General features: G+C 35.8%; 1 protein-coding gene across 1 annotated transcript in view; it reads right to left on the reverse strand.

Moving 5' to 3' along the window:
* The window catches only part of DOCK4 (dedicator of cytokinesis 4), a 231,448-nt gene that overhangs the window by 46,628 nt on the left and 163,123 nt on the right, over positions 1-21,697 (reverse strand). Inside the window, exons 26-32 of the mRNA XM_063309433.1 lie at positions 18,621-18,719; positions 14,874-14,968; positions 11,716-11,791; positions 10,141-10,241; positions 9,305-9,363; positions 5,315-5,463; positions 447-532 (exon numbers count right to left, since the gene is read on the reverse strand). Of these exons, the coding sequence (XP_063165503.1) occupies positions 447-532; positions 5,315-5,463; positions 9,305-9,363; positions 10,141-10,241; positions 11,716-11,791; positions 14,874-14,968; positions 18,621-18,719 (665 nt within the window). The remainder of the gene's footprint in view (positions 1-446; positions 533-5,314; positions 5,464-9,304; positions 9,364-10,140; positions 10,242-11,715; positions 11,792-14,873; positions 14,969-18,620; positions 18,720-21,697) is intronic.

The raw sequence follows: 21,697 nt of genomic DNA on the forward strand, positions 1-21,697 counted from the left end.
GAATATACGTATTAACCCCATGCATGTTCAACAGAAATAAATGAATTTAATTTGATCTCATTGGGTAAAACATATAGCATTCGTTTTGCTGTGGCATGCTTGTTCGCTTTTCGTTTTTTAAATGTAAATTTTAAAAAATCCATAAAAACTGATAGGGTTTGTAACTTTATTCTACTGAGAAATGTTCTGAAAAGTGCCTTCTTGAAAATAAATATATTTCACTTTAAAATATTAGTAATTATCTGAGATCTTCATAAGTACTGTATATTCTAGTTTTAACAATTAAAGGAAGACAGTAATTACTGCTCAAAATAAACAGAAATACCTTTCTCCCCCCAACTTAAAAATTATGTACACATGGACTATACTTCTTTACTCATTTGGACTAATATTCTTTGATAAAAGATACTGCGTCAAAGAATTTTTAAAACACATTTATTACTCACATACTGTTGAAGAGCTCTCTGTAAGTTTCATCACCTTTTCCTTCTGACATCAAGCTATCCAATTTGTCAATCAGTTTTGCTTCCACCTGCAAGAAATATATGTACACATAAAGATGTTCAGAGGCTTTAAATCAAACTCAGGATCAAATCTACAGGGGAAAAAGAATTTTCCAGAAGGATGTTGCTTTAAAAATGGTTATATTAAGAATTAACAATCTAAGGGACATTGATTTAGGGAGACATCATTTTATCTGTTTGTAGAACTGAAATAATCTCATAGCAATAATCACATATACAGTGCAGGTGCAGTAATATAGATTATACAAGATGGCTGCAAAATGGTGGCATTTCCAATTCTTGAGATGGCTATTCATGCAGGCAAACAAAACAACAGACTCCCTAAGCCCCCTGCTTCAAATCTACCCTACATCTACAAATAAAAGACACACTGTCTATGCCTCAGCATAAAAAGTCACCTTTTCCCTCCCTCCCTTCATTCTTTGAATTAGTACGCTGTATTATTTTCCATGCTGTTTGACAGGCTGGTACTAAAATCTAACCCTATCCTCCACAAAGTTTGGTGAGAGATGTGCTTAATTTGCATTTAGCAAAGGAATGTGAGTTTGATAGCTAACGATAATTGCTTAAATATACTTTTGATTATTGTACGCTGCCAGAGTCATGACTTGTGAGATGGGCAGCCAAATAAATTTGATAAATAAATATTTGTAAAAAAAAAATGTAGTGAGTTGTTCCTGTATGACTAATATTGCACCAGAAAATGGTTTCTCATGCAGTAATAAACACAGCTGGTAAATGAGAAACTTGGGAGAAGCTTTGCTGTAGTGTTATTGGAAAATAAATTATACCTTTAATGATAATAAATTATGCTGAGAGAAATCAGAATGTATGGATGCTACTTATATGGAAAGTAGTCCATACGAAGTAACTGAGAATCTACTTGTTTTGTATATACCTAGCCCTCACAAAATAACTGAATCTACACAATTGACTTATATTGTATATACTGCTCTCCTTTGAACCCTTTTTTTAAACCCCAGATATTTCTGCAAATTCCACTCCTTTTATGCTGCTATTTCACCTCACTAATTCAGTGCTTTTGCTTTGCTTCATCTGAAACAGCAGGAAAGGGAACATGCAGAATGTCTTGATGCTACACCAAGAAGTAGAATACAAATTGCAATAGCAGATGGCATATTTAGTACTTCCTTGCTTGGCATCTCAAAGAGAGATTAAGTAGGAAAAGAATGAATTGGATTATGGTACAACTTGGCAAACTATAAGGGTCAGCTTTATAGCTGGAAACATGAATACTGCAGTGTATCACAAGAGATTCTCACCTAAAGCACTCTATTCTAACAATATGTGTCTCAAGGAGTATTTCTTATATTCTAAGTGGTCCTGAAATAGGGCATTTCTGTACAATTATTGTTCAATCAAAAAACTCTATTTGTGGCATAAGAACCAAATATTTATCTCAGGGGTTAAGTCTTTAGTTGCAGAGCTACTTCCTTGGTATTTACTACTATTTGAGAGTCACTATAAGCCGTGAGCATCTCTTCGGGAAGGAAGGGAAGAAGCTGAACCCAATAATGCTGGAAAAAAGGAGTTTGAGACCAGACCAGACAAGACCACTATCAAAGCACTATGCAGGTAATATCAACATCCAGGGCTCAAAAGGGGATAGCAGAAAGGCTGCAGTGGGAAATCTAACAATTTTGCACAGATCTGTCCTTAAAAGACCTGCCCTCCTTCAGAAGGAGCAAAAAAGGTTGTACTTGTAGAGAAGAGTGGTATTTTGCAACCAGATGCCCTACACACTTCAAGTATTTCAGGAGATAAGTCAGTTGCAATCTCAAAGGAAATCCAATAAATTAATTGCAAGAAGCCATGGAAATGACAATGAGGAAGGCATCCAGAAGCCATTAGGACAACAACAGGTGCAGGAGAAGCATGTGCTAAGCCATAGGAGGCAGGGAAATATTACAGATTCAGGCTGGCTCTCTCCAACTCACCAGGGCAGAAGAGGGAAGGAAGAGAAAACATGAGCAGACATACAAGATTCTGTTATTATAGCCTATCTGTGCAGTTCTAGCCATTCTGTTGGGTCAGTTTCCTGGTCTGTCTACCTTGTAGAGCTGGCATCAACTGGAGTCAGACATGCAACACATGTATTCATATCTGTTATACTTCAGGCTCAGACAGGCCCTGCAGTACAACTGCAATCTTTAGTAGATTCTGGTGATACTGGCAACTCCATCACACACAAATATGCCTTGCCCGCTCAGCCTGTCAAATCCTCTCTGAAGCATTTAATTTCAATGGCAGGCACCTCAGCTTTAAGCTTATTTCAGAACATATAGATTTACTCCTACTTACCATCTGCAAGCATCAAGAGTCACTGCAACTAGTATGGGGAATGGACTGGCTTCAAACTCATAACCTACTGTCAGTGTGCATAAAATTTCCAGCCATGTACTATCTACTGCCTGCAAGACCTCAACATTTCCCCCCTTCACTCCCACATCATAGCATTGCAGCAGCTACCCACATCTTATGGAGCAAATATGCTGATTACACGCATGCACTTGAGAGGGAGGAAGCACAGGATTCTGTGACTGTGCTATAACTGTGGTCCTGAGGCTCATATTCCAACAAAATATTCCATACCTGAGGCAGAACGTGCCTGCCTAAAGAAATTTATTGATGACAACCTGGAAACGACTATCTGCTCCCACATTTCTTGTCCAAAAGGATGGCCCATGCTTACAGGCTTCTGAATTCTGTAACTGTTGATAGATTACTACCCTCTACTCCTCATTCAAAATTCTCAGAACAGCTACAGAAGACATTAATTTTTACATTTGCTGTTAACTTGTTGAATTCTGGTCAGTGACCATAATAAATATATGCATGTTTAGCTAATTGGATCATGAATTCTTAAAAGCCTCTAAAACCTGTCATGGGTGGTCTGAATAAGGTAATGCTGTATATCATCCTCCTTTCCCTCCAATTCTGAGGGACACATATTGATTTCTGGACTTTGCTAATTTTTAGTACTGTAAAAGTTTGTTCTTAATTTTGTTATACTATACCATGCACCCATTTTAGCAAATAAGGAGTTATCTTTATGTGGAAACTATTTCAAATGTACTTTTGCTTCTCTGTCCATCTTCTGCCATCCAGATCCCACCTATACAGACTGAGACATCTGATTTCAACTAGGAGGTTATGCTTCTGCAATCCATAGAAGAGTTTTCTCCCCTGTGCATTTTGTATCCAAAATCCAGGATTTTTACTGGCCAAATTGAATTATGATCTCTTTAATCAGTAGATTTTAGCCATCAAAGGAGCTTTTCAATATTTTTTTTTCTATGAAGAACCAAACAGTCTATGAAACTCCAAATTGGCACAAGAATTAAAAACACAGACTTCTCTTGCATAATGCCCAGTGAAATGGATACAAAAAAATATGCCTGCCCTTTAGAATGAAATCTCCCTTGAAATCCATATGGCTCCCACCCTGCTGGCATTCCATAAAGACATCTGTTTGTTCTCCCAGGCCTTGATGGGAGTTCCTTGGGTATGTTTGTTATTTTTTGTTTTCTGTTTGTATATTGTACCAAGATGCTATCTTGTTTTTAGGTTGCATTGTTTTTTATGTTACTACTTGTGAACCAACCAGAGTCAGTTGGAGTTGGGCAGTGCCCTAAATAAATAAATAAATAAATATCAATGCTGATGGGTGGGATTTTTTTAGTTTAGCTGAAAAAGCTTCTCACTGGAATGCTACTGAAGGCAGAATAGACTATACTGGACCAATGGATCAGTGGTCTGATACAGTTTTCTATAGTGAAATCCCAGATTTTAGTCACTAATTCTATGATTCTTTCCTTCAACCCCACCATAAATCTCATTGACTTCATGGCTATTGACATGCTGTTAAAAAGTCTGCTCTCCAGCTCTCTGTTATCTTTTCTCATGCCACCTATCATTTTACTTCATGCAGCATCCCCTCCATTTGTAAAGCAAACATTTCTTCTCAAAAGGCCCATCTGCAACAGCACTTCTATTACTGTTTATTCCTTGCACACATGCGTACACACACAGACACAAAATCCATCCATTTGTTTCCCCATTTCATGTTACTTAAATTATTGTAAGGTTCTATATAAATGAAGTGCCTTTTTTGTATATGTCAGATTTCACAATACTGAAGCCTTCCTAAACCTGATATCCTCCAGATATGATGAACCAGCTTTCATCATCATTTAGCCAGCATGGCCACCCTCAGAAAGAATGTAGTTGGGCCTGACATTTCCTTTTAAAATGTTACTGTCATTTTATTCTATGATTTAAGAAGAAAAATAAAAATATACAGAGCCTTTTGAATTGAAGTAGCCATGATCTGCATTCTCATGCTTAAATTATTAATATCCCAGCAGCAGACACAGTGCATAACTAATAACTTCAAGCTATCTTTAAGAACTATATTGATACTTCAAATATAAGCTATTCTTCGGGACAGGATAGTAAAGTGAATCCAGGCCAGGCCAAACATCTATAAAATCCACTAACAACTAGGCCATTCAGTAAACCCATGAAAATCCAGTGTTGATGGTAAATTGTGTGTTTGATTATCATAAATAACCTTATCCATTTGACAGGTTCACACATATTTCCCCCTTGTACCATTTCTAAAACTAACATATACTAACTCAGGAAAATAATCTGTGGTAATCATAGTTGAAACAAGTAAGCATGCATAACTTAATGACATAATGTTGTCTGAGAACTATTAGCTTGAAAAGTTAATTTATTTTCCTCTACGGAATTGACAAAAATACCTGTTTGAAGTTGCCACTGCGTCTTTGCTCCCAGTCCATCATATCATGAAAAATAGGAATCATAACATTCCGCAGGTCAGGCTGAGGTATCAGTGTCACTTCTAAGAAAGGGCCAATCAGTGCCGGGATGAAGTGGACTTTGTGTTCTCCTAAAAGGTAAAAGAGGCTAAAGTGAGTGGAACTATTCTCAAGAACAAAATACTGGAGGAAAAAAGCCTGCAGTTTTATGAAGAATTATATTAGAAGTTGGGCTAAGAATGTACAGCCTGTTTTGCTCAGCAGCTTTTCCAGTACAGTTTGTTTGATAAATGAATAGAAATAAAACAAATAAATAATTAAGCAAGAAAGATGCAAAGGAGTTCAATTTACATTTTTACAATAGAAAATGAAAAGTAAAGATTAGTCTGTTCATATAGTGTCTAGTACTTTTTGAGATTTCAGCTGAACATTATGTTGCATTAATGTGAACTTGGCCTGCCTATCTATCTCCCTCCCTCCCATGGAGTGCATTCCTGTTCACTCTGGGGGACCTAGGAAGTTGAGAGATGGAAGCTGGGAGGGGTCCTTCTCAATATTTAGTTAATATCACTGAAACTGCAAAATATATATTTATTTAGTTTAGTGCCATCAAGTCATTACTGTCAACTCTTGTTGACTATATGGGCATATGCTCCTCATAGACCTGATTTTAGTAATATATTGCAGCTCTTCCAAAAATGTTCCAGCAATCTCCTTGATCTGGTCAATCCTCCTTATCTGTTGTCCTACTTCCCTCAGCCACCAAGCATTATTTTTCTAGTCTATCTTCTACTTTCATCACATGTCCAAAGTATATGAGTTTCAAGACCACAATCAGCCTTTATGTGATCCAGGACTGATTGATAGTTTCTTCCTATAAATTTAGAGAGTAACTGTCTCTACATCTATAATTTGAAGACATCTGACTTCTTTTTCTCTCTGTATGTCCAGCAGTCAAAGCCATACAGCCATACTTGTCTTTACCACCTGGATGTGGTATGAGATTTAGCAATGACAGTAGGAGCAGGAACTCCTGTTAAGATTAGCCCTTGCTGCTAAAAAAAAAAAGAGGCATAAGAAGTAATCCACAACAAGAATGAGGGTATGCAGAGTCACTTCCTGTGAGATGGACAGTTATATAAATTTGACTAATAAATAAAATAAATAAATGTAGGACTCTGGAGGCAAGAATTCCAACCCATCTACTCGAAGAAATTCCAAAATCAAAGCAGAAGGAAAAGTATGGAAACAGCCCTTTCTTTAGCTTATTTCAATTCTTTTAACGCTGCTACTGGAGAGAAAATACTGCAATACTGCCAGTTCTGAGTATGCCAGTCTGTCCATGTGGAACAGCTGAGAAACAAACAGTGGCCCATATATTATTATGATATCAGCTGTACCTAGAGTTCTGCTCAGTTTAATGACCTTTTTAGCACAAAGGTGGGTAGGGCCACAGAGTTTAATGCTAGCTTATTTTTATTATTGGATCAGCACAGTGTAGTATAATCATCCTATCAGTATGTCAGTGGGTGATCAAAGAATGCTAATTGTGCTATCATGTGATTAGTTTAAATTTTATTTAGGCTTTTGTGACTGTAACCTTTAATTTTGAATGGTTGTAGATTGTAACAGTGATTTAAAGACATTCACAGGACTATGGAAAAAACTGCTCTATTATCTTAAAGATTGTCATCAATACACGCAAGCCAATTTTTTAGTTTGATGAGAACATAAAGAAAATAGAACTACAGATAAAGGTTGTATATTAAAAGATTTCTAAAGAAGGCCATTCCTATAGTGGAGATACAACCTACTTTGGCATTTTGTACTTTGAATTTGGAGAAACTGCATGAGTGTCATTACCTACCTGATTGCATATGCACATCAGGTAGAAGAAAAAATGCTCAAATGGACAACAAGGGGATGCAAATTTCACCTGTAAAAATGGAAGCTGAAACTTAAAAAAAGAAGAAGAAGAATCAGCATGGCCATCAAATTAATTCTTTTGCTAGGTACTGCAAAATTTTAAAAAAATCTGCTTCAATTTACAGACTAGTACACAAAGAAGCAATTGACTCTGAAGTAACTTTAGTCAACTTATTTTAATCTAATATTTTATAAAGTATTGTATGATACCTTAAAGTTTTGCATAATAAATACACACTGCAATTTGTAAAAGTAGTTTACCAAGGGAAATATCACACCCACATTAGCCATTGTTATTTGATCCAAGAAGTGCTTTCTGCATGAAACAATGTCTCCACAAATTTTACATGTGGTTGCTATGATCATAGGAATGGTTTTCCTATGTCACCAGCAAATGTCCCAATATTGGGGCAGGGAGGAACATGGCATCCTACATTAAAAAAATCATTTAATCTACAATGTATAAAAGGGACTATCACAATTACTAAAAGACAGACTTAAAAGCAAGTAGAACTCATGTTCTACTACACATTTCATTATGTACCAGTTCTTATAACTGATATAGTGGTGATGCACAACTTATCAAAATCTTGTTTACTTTATAAAGCTACTTTGCTCCATGTGATTAATAGTTTTTTACAGTTTTTTAATATTGTAAAAAGAAAGCAATCATTGAATAATATAATCTTTTCCAATCCAAAACTATAGTCCTGCAAACATATTGAATTACAACTCCCATGTTATTCAGCTAGGGACTTTTGAAGACAATCAGGCCAAGTAAGACTGGACTACAAAATGAGTTATTTTGTTTCAATGAGCTTCCACATCACCTTCCTTATCCTACTTTCCATTCATTAAGTGGGGAAATTAAACTATCGTCTAATACTTTTTCATACAGAATTTGTACTTTCTCTCCTTGCAATTATTTTGCTTTTACTCTTTTCCATGTCCATTTTCTTCCATGTGTATTTTTGACACTATCAAACCAATGGTCTGTCTCACACTCAGTCTCTCATAACCCTTGTATTATTTACTAATGCTATCCATCATTCATCATACATCATCAAATCATTCATGCTTTTATGTTCGTTCCTTTTCATTATATATGCATGAATATCTTTAAACTCTATTTCTGAAACATCTTTTCCTAAACAGATACTCACCAATTATCATTTGGATTTTTGGGTCTGTAAATGGTCCAATCACTTTTTCTATACTCTCTCATCCTGATTCCATTCATGCCACTAACAAAATCTTTTCTTCTGGATGCCATTAATTGAGAATGTTGTACAATTTTCCCCCAAACTCTTCCCTGGTTTGTATCACCAGTTGATTGAAACATAACATGCAAGTATCACCAACCAATTAATTCCTACTTTCATACAAACCCAAAACTGTCTAGATGAGACCAATTCATATTTCCTGAAATACATTTCAGTTTTTTCATTCCTATTAGACCTAGATCTTCACATCTCAGTATGTATACATACATACAAGATCAGTTCACCTGTATGCAGATCTATTACAGCCCCCTCTTTTCTTTTAGTTTTACAAATAGACAAGATATCTATTTTTCTTTCTTTCATTTCATTCATTAATGCATAGTATATATTACTCTTATGTTCTGTGTCAATATTCCATTAATATTGACCTCCACCTACCATTAACAAGGTTTTCATGTAACACTTGTGTAAGTTACTAAAGAAAGAACATGCTTGGTTAACAGCCTTTATTTTACTCATGCCATATTCAACATTCCCATCTAATAGTAAGTACACAATACCAATTGGTTTTGGCACATTTTGGCCACTATGCCTAAAGCATCATCAAAGCCCAGTTTTACCCCAACTCACACTATTGTATGCAAGCTAGAATCTCTAATTCAAAGACTGCCTTGCCCACATCCCATGAACTAGATGGCATATGCATTATACTGACACTCTCTGGATACTGTTACATTTTTACATAAACGTATTTTCTAAAAACACTTATTGTAAGTCAAACATTTAAGTAAATTTAAAACATAAGCCATATAATTAATCTTACCTAAATTTTGCCACATGCTGAAGATTTCACATCCCATTGTCACCCGCATATCACCATATCTGTTATTTGTTTTAAAAAAAATCAAAGATTGGATAATTAATAATTTCACTTTATCATAAAGTATACTTTTTGAATGTTTGCAACAAGTATCACCTCTAGGCAGTTTGTTATTATAGAGAAAAAATCCAACAGAATGTCACTACAAAATACCTATTAAGACAGGAAATGAAAAGCAGATAGACAACTGTAGCACATCACAGAAAGAACACTTATGAACTATTCAAACACTGTGCCTGCAACCAATAAAGGACAAGCATTTGTGGGAGACAACTGCAGACATTATTGCAGATGTATTTGATATTGTCCCTTATAATTTTTCCTGCTGCTAAAGAATCAAAGTGGTATTGGTTTAAAACAAACTTTTATCTTTAAGCATGGGAATTATTGATGCAAGCATCAAGCAAAGGTTTAACTACATACATCATATCTAACAAGCACATTTTTCTTAGGATTTGAATTGATGTCTCCCTGCATGTTATCCCCATTAATTGCAGTGAACTATAATCATTGAATTAAAGTACTGTAAACCAGAGAAGGTTCATTCAAGAGCACTGTGCATGTTGTCAGCTGCATCTCATTGAAGCATATTGTATGTAAGAAATCAAATGTACTTCAAACAACTATGCCTTGAAAAACAAAATTTTGTCTCCCAGTAATAATCAACAGCAAACCACACAGAGCTTTGCCAACTTTCAATCTCAATAACATTTTGCACAGAAAAAATAAATGCCACAGATATTGATGCTATTTTTAATGGAGCCAACAATTATACTTACTTTTCTAGTACTTTTTTCTTCTTAGAAGGCGTGAACATTTCCAGCTGTAGACACAACTGGTTTATAAATATGACAGCAAGGTAAAAATAGGAATCCCAGATCTGCAAGCAAACACAGTTTGATAATTGCATTTCTTTTTAAGATACCATTAGTAACCAGACAGTGCAGATACTTATCTTACATGCCTAATATAATTTATAAGTTAAAAGTAGTAACAATATATAATCTGACAGAATTCAAAAAACTTATCATACAAAATTCAAATAATTTATTCTGACTTATCTATAAGTTGGTGAAGTATGATTCATCAAGTGAACAAGTTAAGGACTGCATGATCAAATGGATGTAGAATTTGAACCAGACAAGTGAAATGAAATAATGAGAATATCAATGGAAGAAAAACTACCAGACTTACAGTTAATATTACACTTAGATAAAACTGGTACAAGATGTTCTACGGATGGTATATTACTCCAGTAATGATTGCCAAAACAGACAATTCATTTCCTAAAAACTGTTAGAAGTGCAATAACTAGGTTGGATCATTCTTTCACATTTGGTGTCAATGTTCTAAGGCCCAAGAATTCTGGAAAATGATATATAACAACAGTTTTGTACCACATCCAAATTTGAGTTTCTCCTACGATTATAGCATTTAATTTTTAACCTTTTTCTCCCTTTTTTCTGATTTGCTAAATTTGTTAAATTTTTCAGGCTAGACAGAATTTACTATAATCTCGTTTCTAATCTATATGTATAATTTATAAATCAAATTATACTGGAAATACATAGCTGTCTATGATTATACAATAATCTATTTTTAATAATGATTCCAATTTTCAAAGTGTCATAAAATATATTAATATGTAAATTTAGATCAATGTCATTTTGATTTTTTTCTAGTAAATACTGTGTTTGTAAACCTCTTTATTTACAACCTGCTTTTTCAATTTTTGTTCTGAATTTCTTTCTCTTATTATAATTGTATATTTTATTTCATTTATTTATATGTGTGTATGCATGTTTTAAAAATGACTGTTGATTGTTATTAACACCATAGCCCAGGACCAATATTATTCCCAGTTAAAAGGAATTAGATGCTGTAAAGACAAATATTCATTAAAATCAATACAATTTCCCCCAATCTGAATTTTCCAGATGTGTATATCTCCTATTATATCCTGCAATTCTGGCAAACTGTTTTAAGTACAAATCCAGATCAAAATTAAGTCCAATGTATTGCCATTCCAATATGAAATATTAAATGCAAGGCCCATTTGAATTAAATGTTAGATATATGGACATATTTTCTCATCTGTGGTGCAATACATGCTGCATCAAAGCCACTGCTGACACATACATTGGAAGAAGATCATTAAACTGGAGAAACAATCAAAGCATTGGATGTCTAATGCAGCCATATAGGGGAACGGAAGTTACAGACAGAAAGGCATTTGAGAGAAAGAGATTCGTAATTGGTTGTAAGTCACCTGGAGTTTGGTTTAAGATGGGCAGCTATAAAATTGCTTTAAATAAATACATACATAAAATAATGCAAACCAGCTGCTAGCTCACCTTGTAATCAAAATTTTCATTTAAGAAGTTTTTGCGAAGGGCATCAGAAAGATATAACACTGTTGTAATAATAACACTAGTAGAAAAACAAAAGATGGATTATACATTTAATTGTTCACATAGCCATATGCATATCGTTTTATATCCTTGTTCTGCTTTTTTTTATTAACACAAGAAACCATTTGTAGAGTACAAGATTAATGTTACGTAATAAAATCTTTAAAACAGTCTGAAATAGGAGCCTACAAGCTCTATAATGCATACTTTGAACCTAGTTCTGTTTGTGTAAGTTACAAAATATTCTCTTCAATATATTTCTTAAATGTATTATGGGAAAAAAATGGAATAAAACTAGTTAACGTGTTAGTGTATTGCTTGCTTTGTTTGCCCCAACTGTTGGTTTTTTTTTTGCATTAATCTTAGTAAGTTAATTTAATTAAAGACTTGTGATCTTCCTAATGCAGAACCATCCCTTCTGCTTAAAATTATTGAATGCTATTAACGCCATCCAGGCTTTTGCATAATTGACTTAAAGGCTTAAGGGCATACACATTCACAGGCAAATCCATTTTTTTCGCAAAGAATCTTTCCCTCATTATACAAATATTGGTGTATTATCTCTTGCCTCCTGAACTGGAGGCAAGACTCCTGAACTGGACTATTCTGCAGGTACGTGCTCAAAATGCCAGGGTTTTTGGGGGGTTGGGGTAGGGAAGAAGTAGACCCAGGAAGTCCTAATAAATATGCTTTGCTAATGTATTGGAAATGCAATAACTATATTTGCTTGCAGCAGCATAATAAACTTGAACTAATACCTAATCAGCATAAAAACAGGATGAATATTATTCAATGGTAGCATGCAATGTTTTGATGTCCGCTTACTGTATAGTATTGTGAACACAAACAAATGTACAGTACCTGTTCTCAGAGTTTTGTTTCCAGTCAGAATTAAAACAGCAATTTTTGCTACCATCTCAGAGCTTGATCATTTCATTCAAAAAGCATTGTTCTGTCACTTGTATTATAATCCTACTTGGTTATCGTTGTTGATTAGAATAGTCCCCCACTGCCCACCCCAGGCCTTAACACGATAGCAGCAGGGACTGGTCATAGCCTGCTGTTGATGGAGAAAAGCAACAGGCATTTTAAAGAGTGTGACTCAGTAGGAAAAAAAAAAAAGTGAAGCTGGATATGACTCTGCTGGAGAAATGAAAGAGCCAGACTGTTACTATGGCTGAAGCTGCCTAGGCATCTCTCCGCCCCATCTCAGTTTAGTAGTAGTCTGGTTTGGTTTTGCTTTAGTTCTAGTTTAATGAAGTCTAATGTGTGGGTGGGGAGAAGATTACTCCTCCCTTCCCTTCCTTTTTCAATTCACCCCTTTAAAATGTAAAAAGATGCTTCTCTAATTAGGTGTATGTACACTAGCATGTACCAGGACTAAGCTAGCAAACGATTCACATATTCAATAGAGCTCTTTAATGGTTTCCTACCTGCCTCCTGCCACACATAAGGACTGATGTCTCAGACATGGTGAGGGCAACTGCAGCGGGGACTGGGCTGATGTGGCTTCCTGGAGAAGCCAGCTCTGCACAAAGAAGCAATCGTAATAAGAGTTGTTGTTATTATTATTGCCCCTTTGCACAAAGCCGGTTGCTGGAGAACCCGCTTGCAATTTGCACAAAGGGGTGTGCCTTGGCGTGAAAGGGCGCCTTTGACTGAAGGAGCATGCTTTGGCTGGCTTCATGCAAGGCTTTTTGTTGTTGTTGTTCGGTGGGGGGGTGACATGTCAGCGGATTCAAGTTAGGCACTTTCCGGATTTTTGACATGCCGAGCCCAAAAGGTTCACCATCACTGCACTAGCGTGATGCACATGCAAGTGTGATAATGTTAATATTTTAGTGCAATAAGGCTGTGCAGCATTTCATATTCAAAGGCAAAAATGTACTTCAGAGCTGGTGACAACGTAGACCTAGAACCTGTCTGTTGCTCCTTAAGGCAAATGTAGGACTGCACTGCAGCTGTGGAGAACAGCCAAGTGATCCTGGGAAAAAAACGTAACTGTGTTAACATCAGGATCCCTGCGCACTCCGAACCATCATTTCCCTTTGAATCCAACATCCTGCACAGTCCTGAAATGCAGAGTACTAATAAATGTTTGTTGAAGTTTAAGTGCATATGTACCCTGAGCATGTGCAAGCGCCTTGGGATTTTGAATTTAAGCCTGCATTTAAAAATGCCTCTGAGTTGGCTGGTTTGGCTTGGCTACACTTTTGGATCCTCTGCTCTTTTGATGCTGAGCTTCAAGATTCATTTCAAATTATAACAAGATTTTGGTTTGACTTTGGATGTCACCCAGACTGCACCTCTGCCATCTTGACTGCTTGTTTGTTACCATACTGTTTGTTTGTTGTCCTATATTTTCATACAAGAGTTACGCAATCCTGTTGGCCTTTTGTAAGGCCTTGAAGTTATGGGCCCGGACCTGGGATCCCGAGTATGTTAAGGGCCCTGTTTCCTGGTTATTATTAACATCTATAGTTATGATTTTTCTTGGCTGATATACATACATACATTTGAATTGTGTTTGTATTTGGTTTTAATTGGTTTTATTATTTTTTGCTGCCCAGAGTCACTTGTCTGAGATGGGCGGCCATAGAAATTAAACAAACAAACTGTGTTTAAAAAAAAAAGAATCTCGTCTGTCTGTTGAGAACCCTGGGGAGACAAACAGGCATTGTATTCTGTCAGAATACTCAATATTTGAACCATTTCAAGTTTTCTCTCATCAGAATGCTGCCAACTTGGACCTTATTGATGGGAGTGTTTTGTGCTTATCTCAAAAACATGTATTTTTAATTTAATGCACACCCTTATTATTCACTAGAGGATGGGAAATATTTAACATCTAACTGGGGAAAAAAGACAGGAGATAGGAAATGACTTAGAATATCTCTTTCCTCACTGACTACCAATCATACACACACAGATAATTATAAAATACTTATATTATTTTCAAATGAGATCATATGGTATAAAAGGCTGTAATCTTCCTTGGCTGTAATCCAAGGAAATGTAATTTGTTGGAATTTTATAAGCATAAAATAAGCACACAGTCTCAATAAAAATAGACTCATATAACTGCATTTAAGAAATCTTACTTGTTAGCAACTAAACGCATCACTGTCCAATCTTTTGGAAACATTTCTGGTCGTATTAGTATTCGAAAAACCGTAAATATCTGTAACAAGAAATCCTGAGAGGAAAAAAAAGCCTAAATTATTTCTTATGGTAAGAAAAACGTGCAACACATTCCTTTAGCAAAAAAATGAGAAAACTTTCAAATCAAAAGAAAAGAATATTCTAAATGAAAAAAAACAACTATTTTTGCCACTTGAAAAAAATATTCAGAGTAATAATATCGCAGTGATTTAACTGCTTATAATGAGATAGAGAAGAGGAAAAAAGAAACAAACTTTGGTTCAAAGACCTATTTAAATAATCTTTAACTTCAGGATAACAGATAGATTGGTCTCAACCACTAATACCAGTGTGTGTGTGTGTGTGTGTGTGTGTGTTTCACTAATTGAATTATGTAGGTACAAATGGTTTTAAAAGTTGTTGAGGATTATTTCTACTGGATTTCTTTGCCTTCTATGGTCCTCATCAAATTGCACCATTGGGAAATTCTGCATAATAGATTCAGATGAGAACAAGCTCTATCTGGTGTCATTTCAGTAATTACCACCTCTACTCTGGCAGTTGCTATTTGCATTTTAAGAAGCATGCACATTCAAAGCAAGAATGCACCACATTTCCCCTAAGTACAGTATTGAAAATGATATTAAGCCATGGGGCCAATCAGATTTTACTGTTACACTGCTTATAATTCCTCATACCACTACATATTTTAATGTCGAGCACTGTGAAGCAAAATCAAGGATAATCTTTTATTTAGATTATATCACACCTGACTGCAGATAGGAGGACAGCTTTCGTGCTTGAATATTTCTTCATGTCTCCCCCTGCTCCTGTCCCCCAGATGTTATATATTATTCCTTTTTGGCACAAATGGCATAACAGCAGTTCATTGTAACAGAAAAAAACAATGTCATTAGACCATTTGATGTCAGCAGTAGGACTATAGTTCAGACTCCCACAAGACATGCTACATTTTTGCTTGGTAATAAATTTGGGGGTTTAGTAAATGAGGTAGATTACTATCTTATTTGTTATTTGTGAGAACAGACCTATATGTGTATGTTGCAGCAGTTTTCAGATCACTATTGGAGATATAGCTTTTCCAGCAATTTTCCCTTGAAATGCAGAGCAGCAGAAAGAAAACTAAAAATGCTTAAGATGTAATGATGAGAATCCACACAATTGAATAGGGGCTGAACAGGCTTCAGCATTCAGATAAGACAGGCAAGGAAATTCCCTTCCTCCCTCCCTCCCACATGATTATCAATCCTTTTTCTCCAGCATCCATCCAATTTTTTAAAATGTGGGCTTTTAAGAATATTACTGGAAAGGAATTGATAGTATTATAATTGATAATATAATTGCCTCTTTGGGAACATAAGGTGATGAATGTAAAAAACGATACTGGATTCTAAATCCCATTAAACTTGGTAATCTATCGTCTAGCAATATTAATTTCAGTTCGTAAAATAGAAGCAAGAGTACTTTACTTTAAATGCTTCTTGAAGTAAAAAAAAAAATGTTCCACAATACTGAGTGCTATTTGCTCTTTATTCAGGTTATCTTTACTTGGTTTCCATTAAGCATCCTTGTGGTCATATATGACATTTACCTGAATGAAAGTTGATCCTGAATTTAAGATTCTCTTCTCATAAGGTAGACAAAAAAAATTCTCTGTATAGGCAAAAATCCAGTGCAAGGCCTAGAGTTCCCAAACCTAGCTGAAATCAGTCCTGAAGTCTTTCTTTCTCCAAATATATATGCCTGTTACACTTGCATGTGTGTGTACACACACACATATACAAGCATGTAAACATGTACCTGCCAAAAGGCACATGCCAAGAAAGGGCAGAACTCAGGAAAAAACAAAAGTAAAAAACAATAGCTATTTATTAAATTATCTGTCTGTGAATAAGGCAACCCAGGTACCACATTAACTGAAGTTGGATTAGCATACATCAGCCACCTGTCCCTTATATACTGAATGCAACAAACCATTCCCACGAGTACACAAAACTCCTTCCCTTTTTTCAGCAGAGGAGAAGGCGAAAAAGAACAGGATGAAGATGGGGAAGGAACAATACTGGATGGATGTGATGCATGGAAAAGAGAAAAGGGAGTAGGACAAAACAGAAAAGAAAAAGCCAAGAAATAATCCTTCCCATGACTATTCAACAAGATTCACTCTTCTAGCAGCTTCACTACAGCTTGACTTCGCATATTTTCATTAAAAAAGAAAGAACCCCACTCCCAATTCACAAATTATTTGGAAGAAAAATATTTTCATATCAGATAAATGCAGTAATTAACTTCTTTTTCTAAGAAGTTGAGTTATTAATTAATAAATGGAGTTAATAATTTCTCTTTCCACATAAAGAGAGAAGCACTAGAAATAGTTCAGTCTGAGAGGTACGTATGCCAGAGGATAATGTGATTCATCTTCCAACTACATCTAGTTACTTTCTAGGCCTAGCACTGCCTTAGCATGTCTAGAAATAGCTGTTGCTTTATTGAATGTCTATAGAAGGAAGATAAAGTTGCATTAAGCATGCGTATTTTATGGGGTCACATCATTACATACTAAAGGCAAAACAAGACAACTGTATGAAATAAGTAGCAATAAAAATCCTATAATAAAATGTGAATAGTTTTTATAACTTGTATTTTTGTCTTCTACTCTCTCTTCTGTTTATTTCATCTGAATTTTCTTGCAAATGACCTCTTTCGCAAGGAGCAGAATTATGCAATTTCATGGCCTGCAAAGAGGACAAGTCTGCTGACTGAAATTAACTCTTAAGATAAAAGAGATTTAGTGAAGGGAGACAGGTGGACATGTGCTCCCTAACACTCTAGTGTCCAGGAGGTTGCATTTACATTGCAGAGAAATTGAGATGCATTCTATAGTTGTCCACATTAATTCATACCCAAAGGATTACTAGCTTGGAGCATATGAACCATTAAGCTGATAAGGACAAAGAAATGGACATCTAGTATATGATCATGAACTGAAATTGCCACATAACAGAAAGTAATTATTGAAATAATTTAATTTTGGGGCAGCAAGCCAATATTATTATATTCTAACAATATCTGACATCACAATGGCCTTAATAGAATCAGTTTCTGGTTTGAGTTAGGCAGTAGCAGTTATGCAGGAAGTTGATAATATATACCCACTACACATGCAGCCTTTTAGTGATTGATAACTATGATTTATAGGGTTGCTTGAACTACAAATAAGACTGCAGATGTGGGTATGTAACTATCAATTTGCCACTGAAGCTCGTCCTATTAATTCATCTTTGATTAATATGGCATATCCAGCAGTGCTCTATATGACAGGAAAGATCTTCTGTGCTATTAGAAATGTGTTTGGGTTCTTCCTTGAGATGGGAAATAAACTAGAGAAAGCAACGCTGTATTATTCCAATGCATGCTCTCTTATTCTGGAAAAATAGTTTCTGTTCCTTTACGTGTGTCTGATTTTTTTTAAAAAATATACATTTACAAAAGCTATCATATTATTTTTTATCATCCTTATGGTGACTTTCAAAGCAACATGTTATCAGTTTCTACTAATTATTTTGACCATTATATCAAAACTGCTGGTTGATCCATTGTATCACAATGACCCTATGTCATGAGAACACACAAATTATTAGATAGACAGACAGACAGACATAGATATCTGGGGAAAAAAAACTTACTCTCAGCATGTCCCTTGTCTTGAATCTGTCAAGAAGTTGCTGGTAATGTCTGTCAGTCATTTGTCGCAATAATGACAAAAGACATGAAACAAACTCCCCCTAGAAAAAATATAAAAGAAAAGCTTTTACAGTCTGAAGAGATGAAAAGAGATTTTTTTTCTATTAGTTACTGGATTTTTTTAAATGGATAAGTAGAAGAAAGCCCCTTTTGATAGATTCTGTTTAATCCAAAATACTTTTCCTATTTTGATTTTCTTAGGCTACACTTCTAAACTGACATATTTATCACTAGGCATATTAAAAGAATACTTTGATTTGCTGAGTACAATTTCTTGTTGAAGAACTATTCACATGTTCTTACAGCCAAGATTTTAAAATGAGATTAATCTGACACAAATACCAATACTGAGTGAGGTAGCTGAAGAAAAAGCAACTTAAAATAGCCTTGCCACTGTATGAATTAATCTGGTGAGGAAATAGGCAGTTCTAGTTCACAAGCTAGAAGGAATCATTATATTATCATATTTCAGGTGCTTCAAAGGCCATGAAGAGAATGGCCCAATATCTTCTGAGACAGAAAAACAGGTGGAAAAAGTCTAGAATTTTGACCAAGGAGCACAGACCTTTATAAGGGCTTTAGCTTCTGTGTACTATGGCGAGGACAAATACATAGTTTCATTCCTATCTGCAATAAAAATAATAATCTTCTAGAATGTCCATGAGCCTTTTCCCAAGTGAGCCAACTCCTAAATAATGGGTTAAGTGTCTTGAGAGCTTACAGCTGTGCCTATGTGAAACTTAACAACAAGATTTGTCCACTCCTATTCCCAACTATGTGGGAGGAAAACCTTTCCCTAGAAACCAAGGATTAGACCTTGACTAAGCACCTCAAACTGAGAGCCAGTTTGGTGTAGTGGTTAAGGCACAGCCTAGAAACTGGGAGACCATGAGTTCTAGTCCCACCTTGGACACGAAGCCAGCTGGGTGACCTTGGGCCAGTCACTTCCTCTCAGCCCTAGGAAGGAAGCAATGGCAAACCACTTCTAAAAAACCTTGCCAAGAAAACTGCAGGGACTTGCCCAGGCAGTCTCCAAGAATTGGAATGATTGAATGGATAAAAAAAAAAAAGCTTGCAACACTTATTACAGTATCAGAACCAAATGGAAACCCAGATGATGAACCAGCCAGCCCAACAGATGGGTCAGACTCTGTCATAACCAGTGGTCTTCATACTAATCCTGGTCCATTACCTGCAGCCACTGTTGGAGCTGCCACAGCTGTTGGATGCTAAATATCCATTTCCTTGCCTGACAATTCTGATAAGAGTCCATGCAAATTTACATCCTTCCTCACTCAACATGAACTATACATTCAATGTGACCCAATAATTGAATTTGAAGATTTATAGTTTGTCTAATAACTAATTGGGAGTGTAAAACTGGGCAATCCCTTCTCTGATTCAGAATAGCACAGGCAACTGCATTAATTCTGTGGCATGACTAAAGACTAAGTTTGAGAATCCAGTCAAATAGGTAACTGCCAACAATGAAATCCAATGCCTCCAACAGGGTAAGCATTCAGTATGGGAGAAAGCTCCTGAGTTTCATCTGTTAGATAATTAAATGTTTGCAAGAAAAAAAACCAAGTTCAGTTCAGTAAGCACCAAGATCTCAACATTTCAATCCTGAGTTATGCTTATTCTCCATTATTACTATCACACACGGATCTCCAACACTTCAAATGGCACAAAAATGGGAGAAATTCAAATGTAGGCAGATCTTCACCTGAGAACAATTACAAGCTGCCACACACAAAAAGTCATTTCAGCAGGGGAAACTTTTGTAGAACTAATGGAAAAGGGAGAGAGTGAGTCTATCCCACTTGGAATTCTGGAATGGGGGAGTTCTTGATGAAAAAGTCGAAGGATGGCTGGTGTCAGGAGGAGGGAGGGAGATAAAAGTCTGAAAGCTGAATAAAAAATGAAACTATCCCCTCACACACACATTATCTTCAGTCAGGAGGAGAGACCTCAAAGGAGGGAGATCTCTCAGCTCTAGCCAATGAAAAATGGAATGAGGGGCACACTGCCCTTCAGACAACCACAACCAGAAAGTGGTGTGTGTGTGTGTGCACGCGCGCACGCATGTGTAGAAACACCTCCAGAGAGGGGAAAGAGAAATAGGGAAAGAGGTGGTATAAGGAATAAAACTGGTGATTTCCAGGCTAGAGAAAATTGTTAACACAGAGTGTGCCTTGCAAGGATCTCAAGAAAATGTTCAAATACCTTTTGACTTGGAAAGGCAGGAGGAAAAATCCTAGAACTGAAATGCAGAACCACAGATTTACATAAGAGTTTTGATTTGTTTACCATTCACATTTATCTTCAACTTACAAATGGCTAGGTTCTTTTCTGCAATAATGAGGCTAACATTCCCGACTTGTGTTCATGAGCCTTCTGCCAAGTAAGCCAACTTCTGAAAATGGATTTTGTGTCTGGAGAGCTGCCTATGTGAAGCCTGACATCTACTGGTTTTAGGCTCTTTCTGTTACCTCTGTTATATGTATAATTGCTGTTGTTTTAATGTGTTGTAAGATCCCCAGAGTCGTGTTTGAGATGGGCGGTGGAAAAATATGCTAAATAAATAATAAAATAAATAAATATGTGCTATATTTTGTTATTTTTTAGCCTGTAAATCAGTGATAAAATATTTACATGATTAAACTGAGTATTTCTCCTATTTGAGATCCCACCCATATAAATGAGAGCTTGTGTGAAAAGAACGCTCATTTTATTATATGTTTTAACCATCATGCTGATATCACTATAAATTATAATACTGTTTATTGAATGATTTTGGCAGTAGCTAGCTAAATACTTGAACTGCAAATAAACCACACTGGTGTGTTTCTGAGTATACAACTTAGTTCTGTGCTGTTTTCACTGAATATGTGATATAAAGCATGTTTAAGAGAGAAACAACATGCAGCTAAAAATTATAGAAACTTCTTCTTCCTTAGGCTTCATCCTATATCATGGTTTCTGAACTTTGGATTGAGAGTTATTATTTCTGTATACG

The sequence above is a fragment of the Candoia aspera genome, chromosome 7, assembly GCF_035149785.1.
Source record: "Candoia aspera isolate rCanAsp1 chromosome 7, rCanAsp1.hap2, whole genome shotgun sequence".
Classification (NCBI taxonomy): Eukaryota; Metazoa; Chordata; class Lepidosauria; order Squamata; family Boidae; genus Candoia; species Candoia aspera.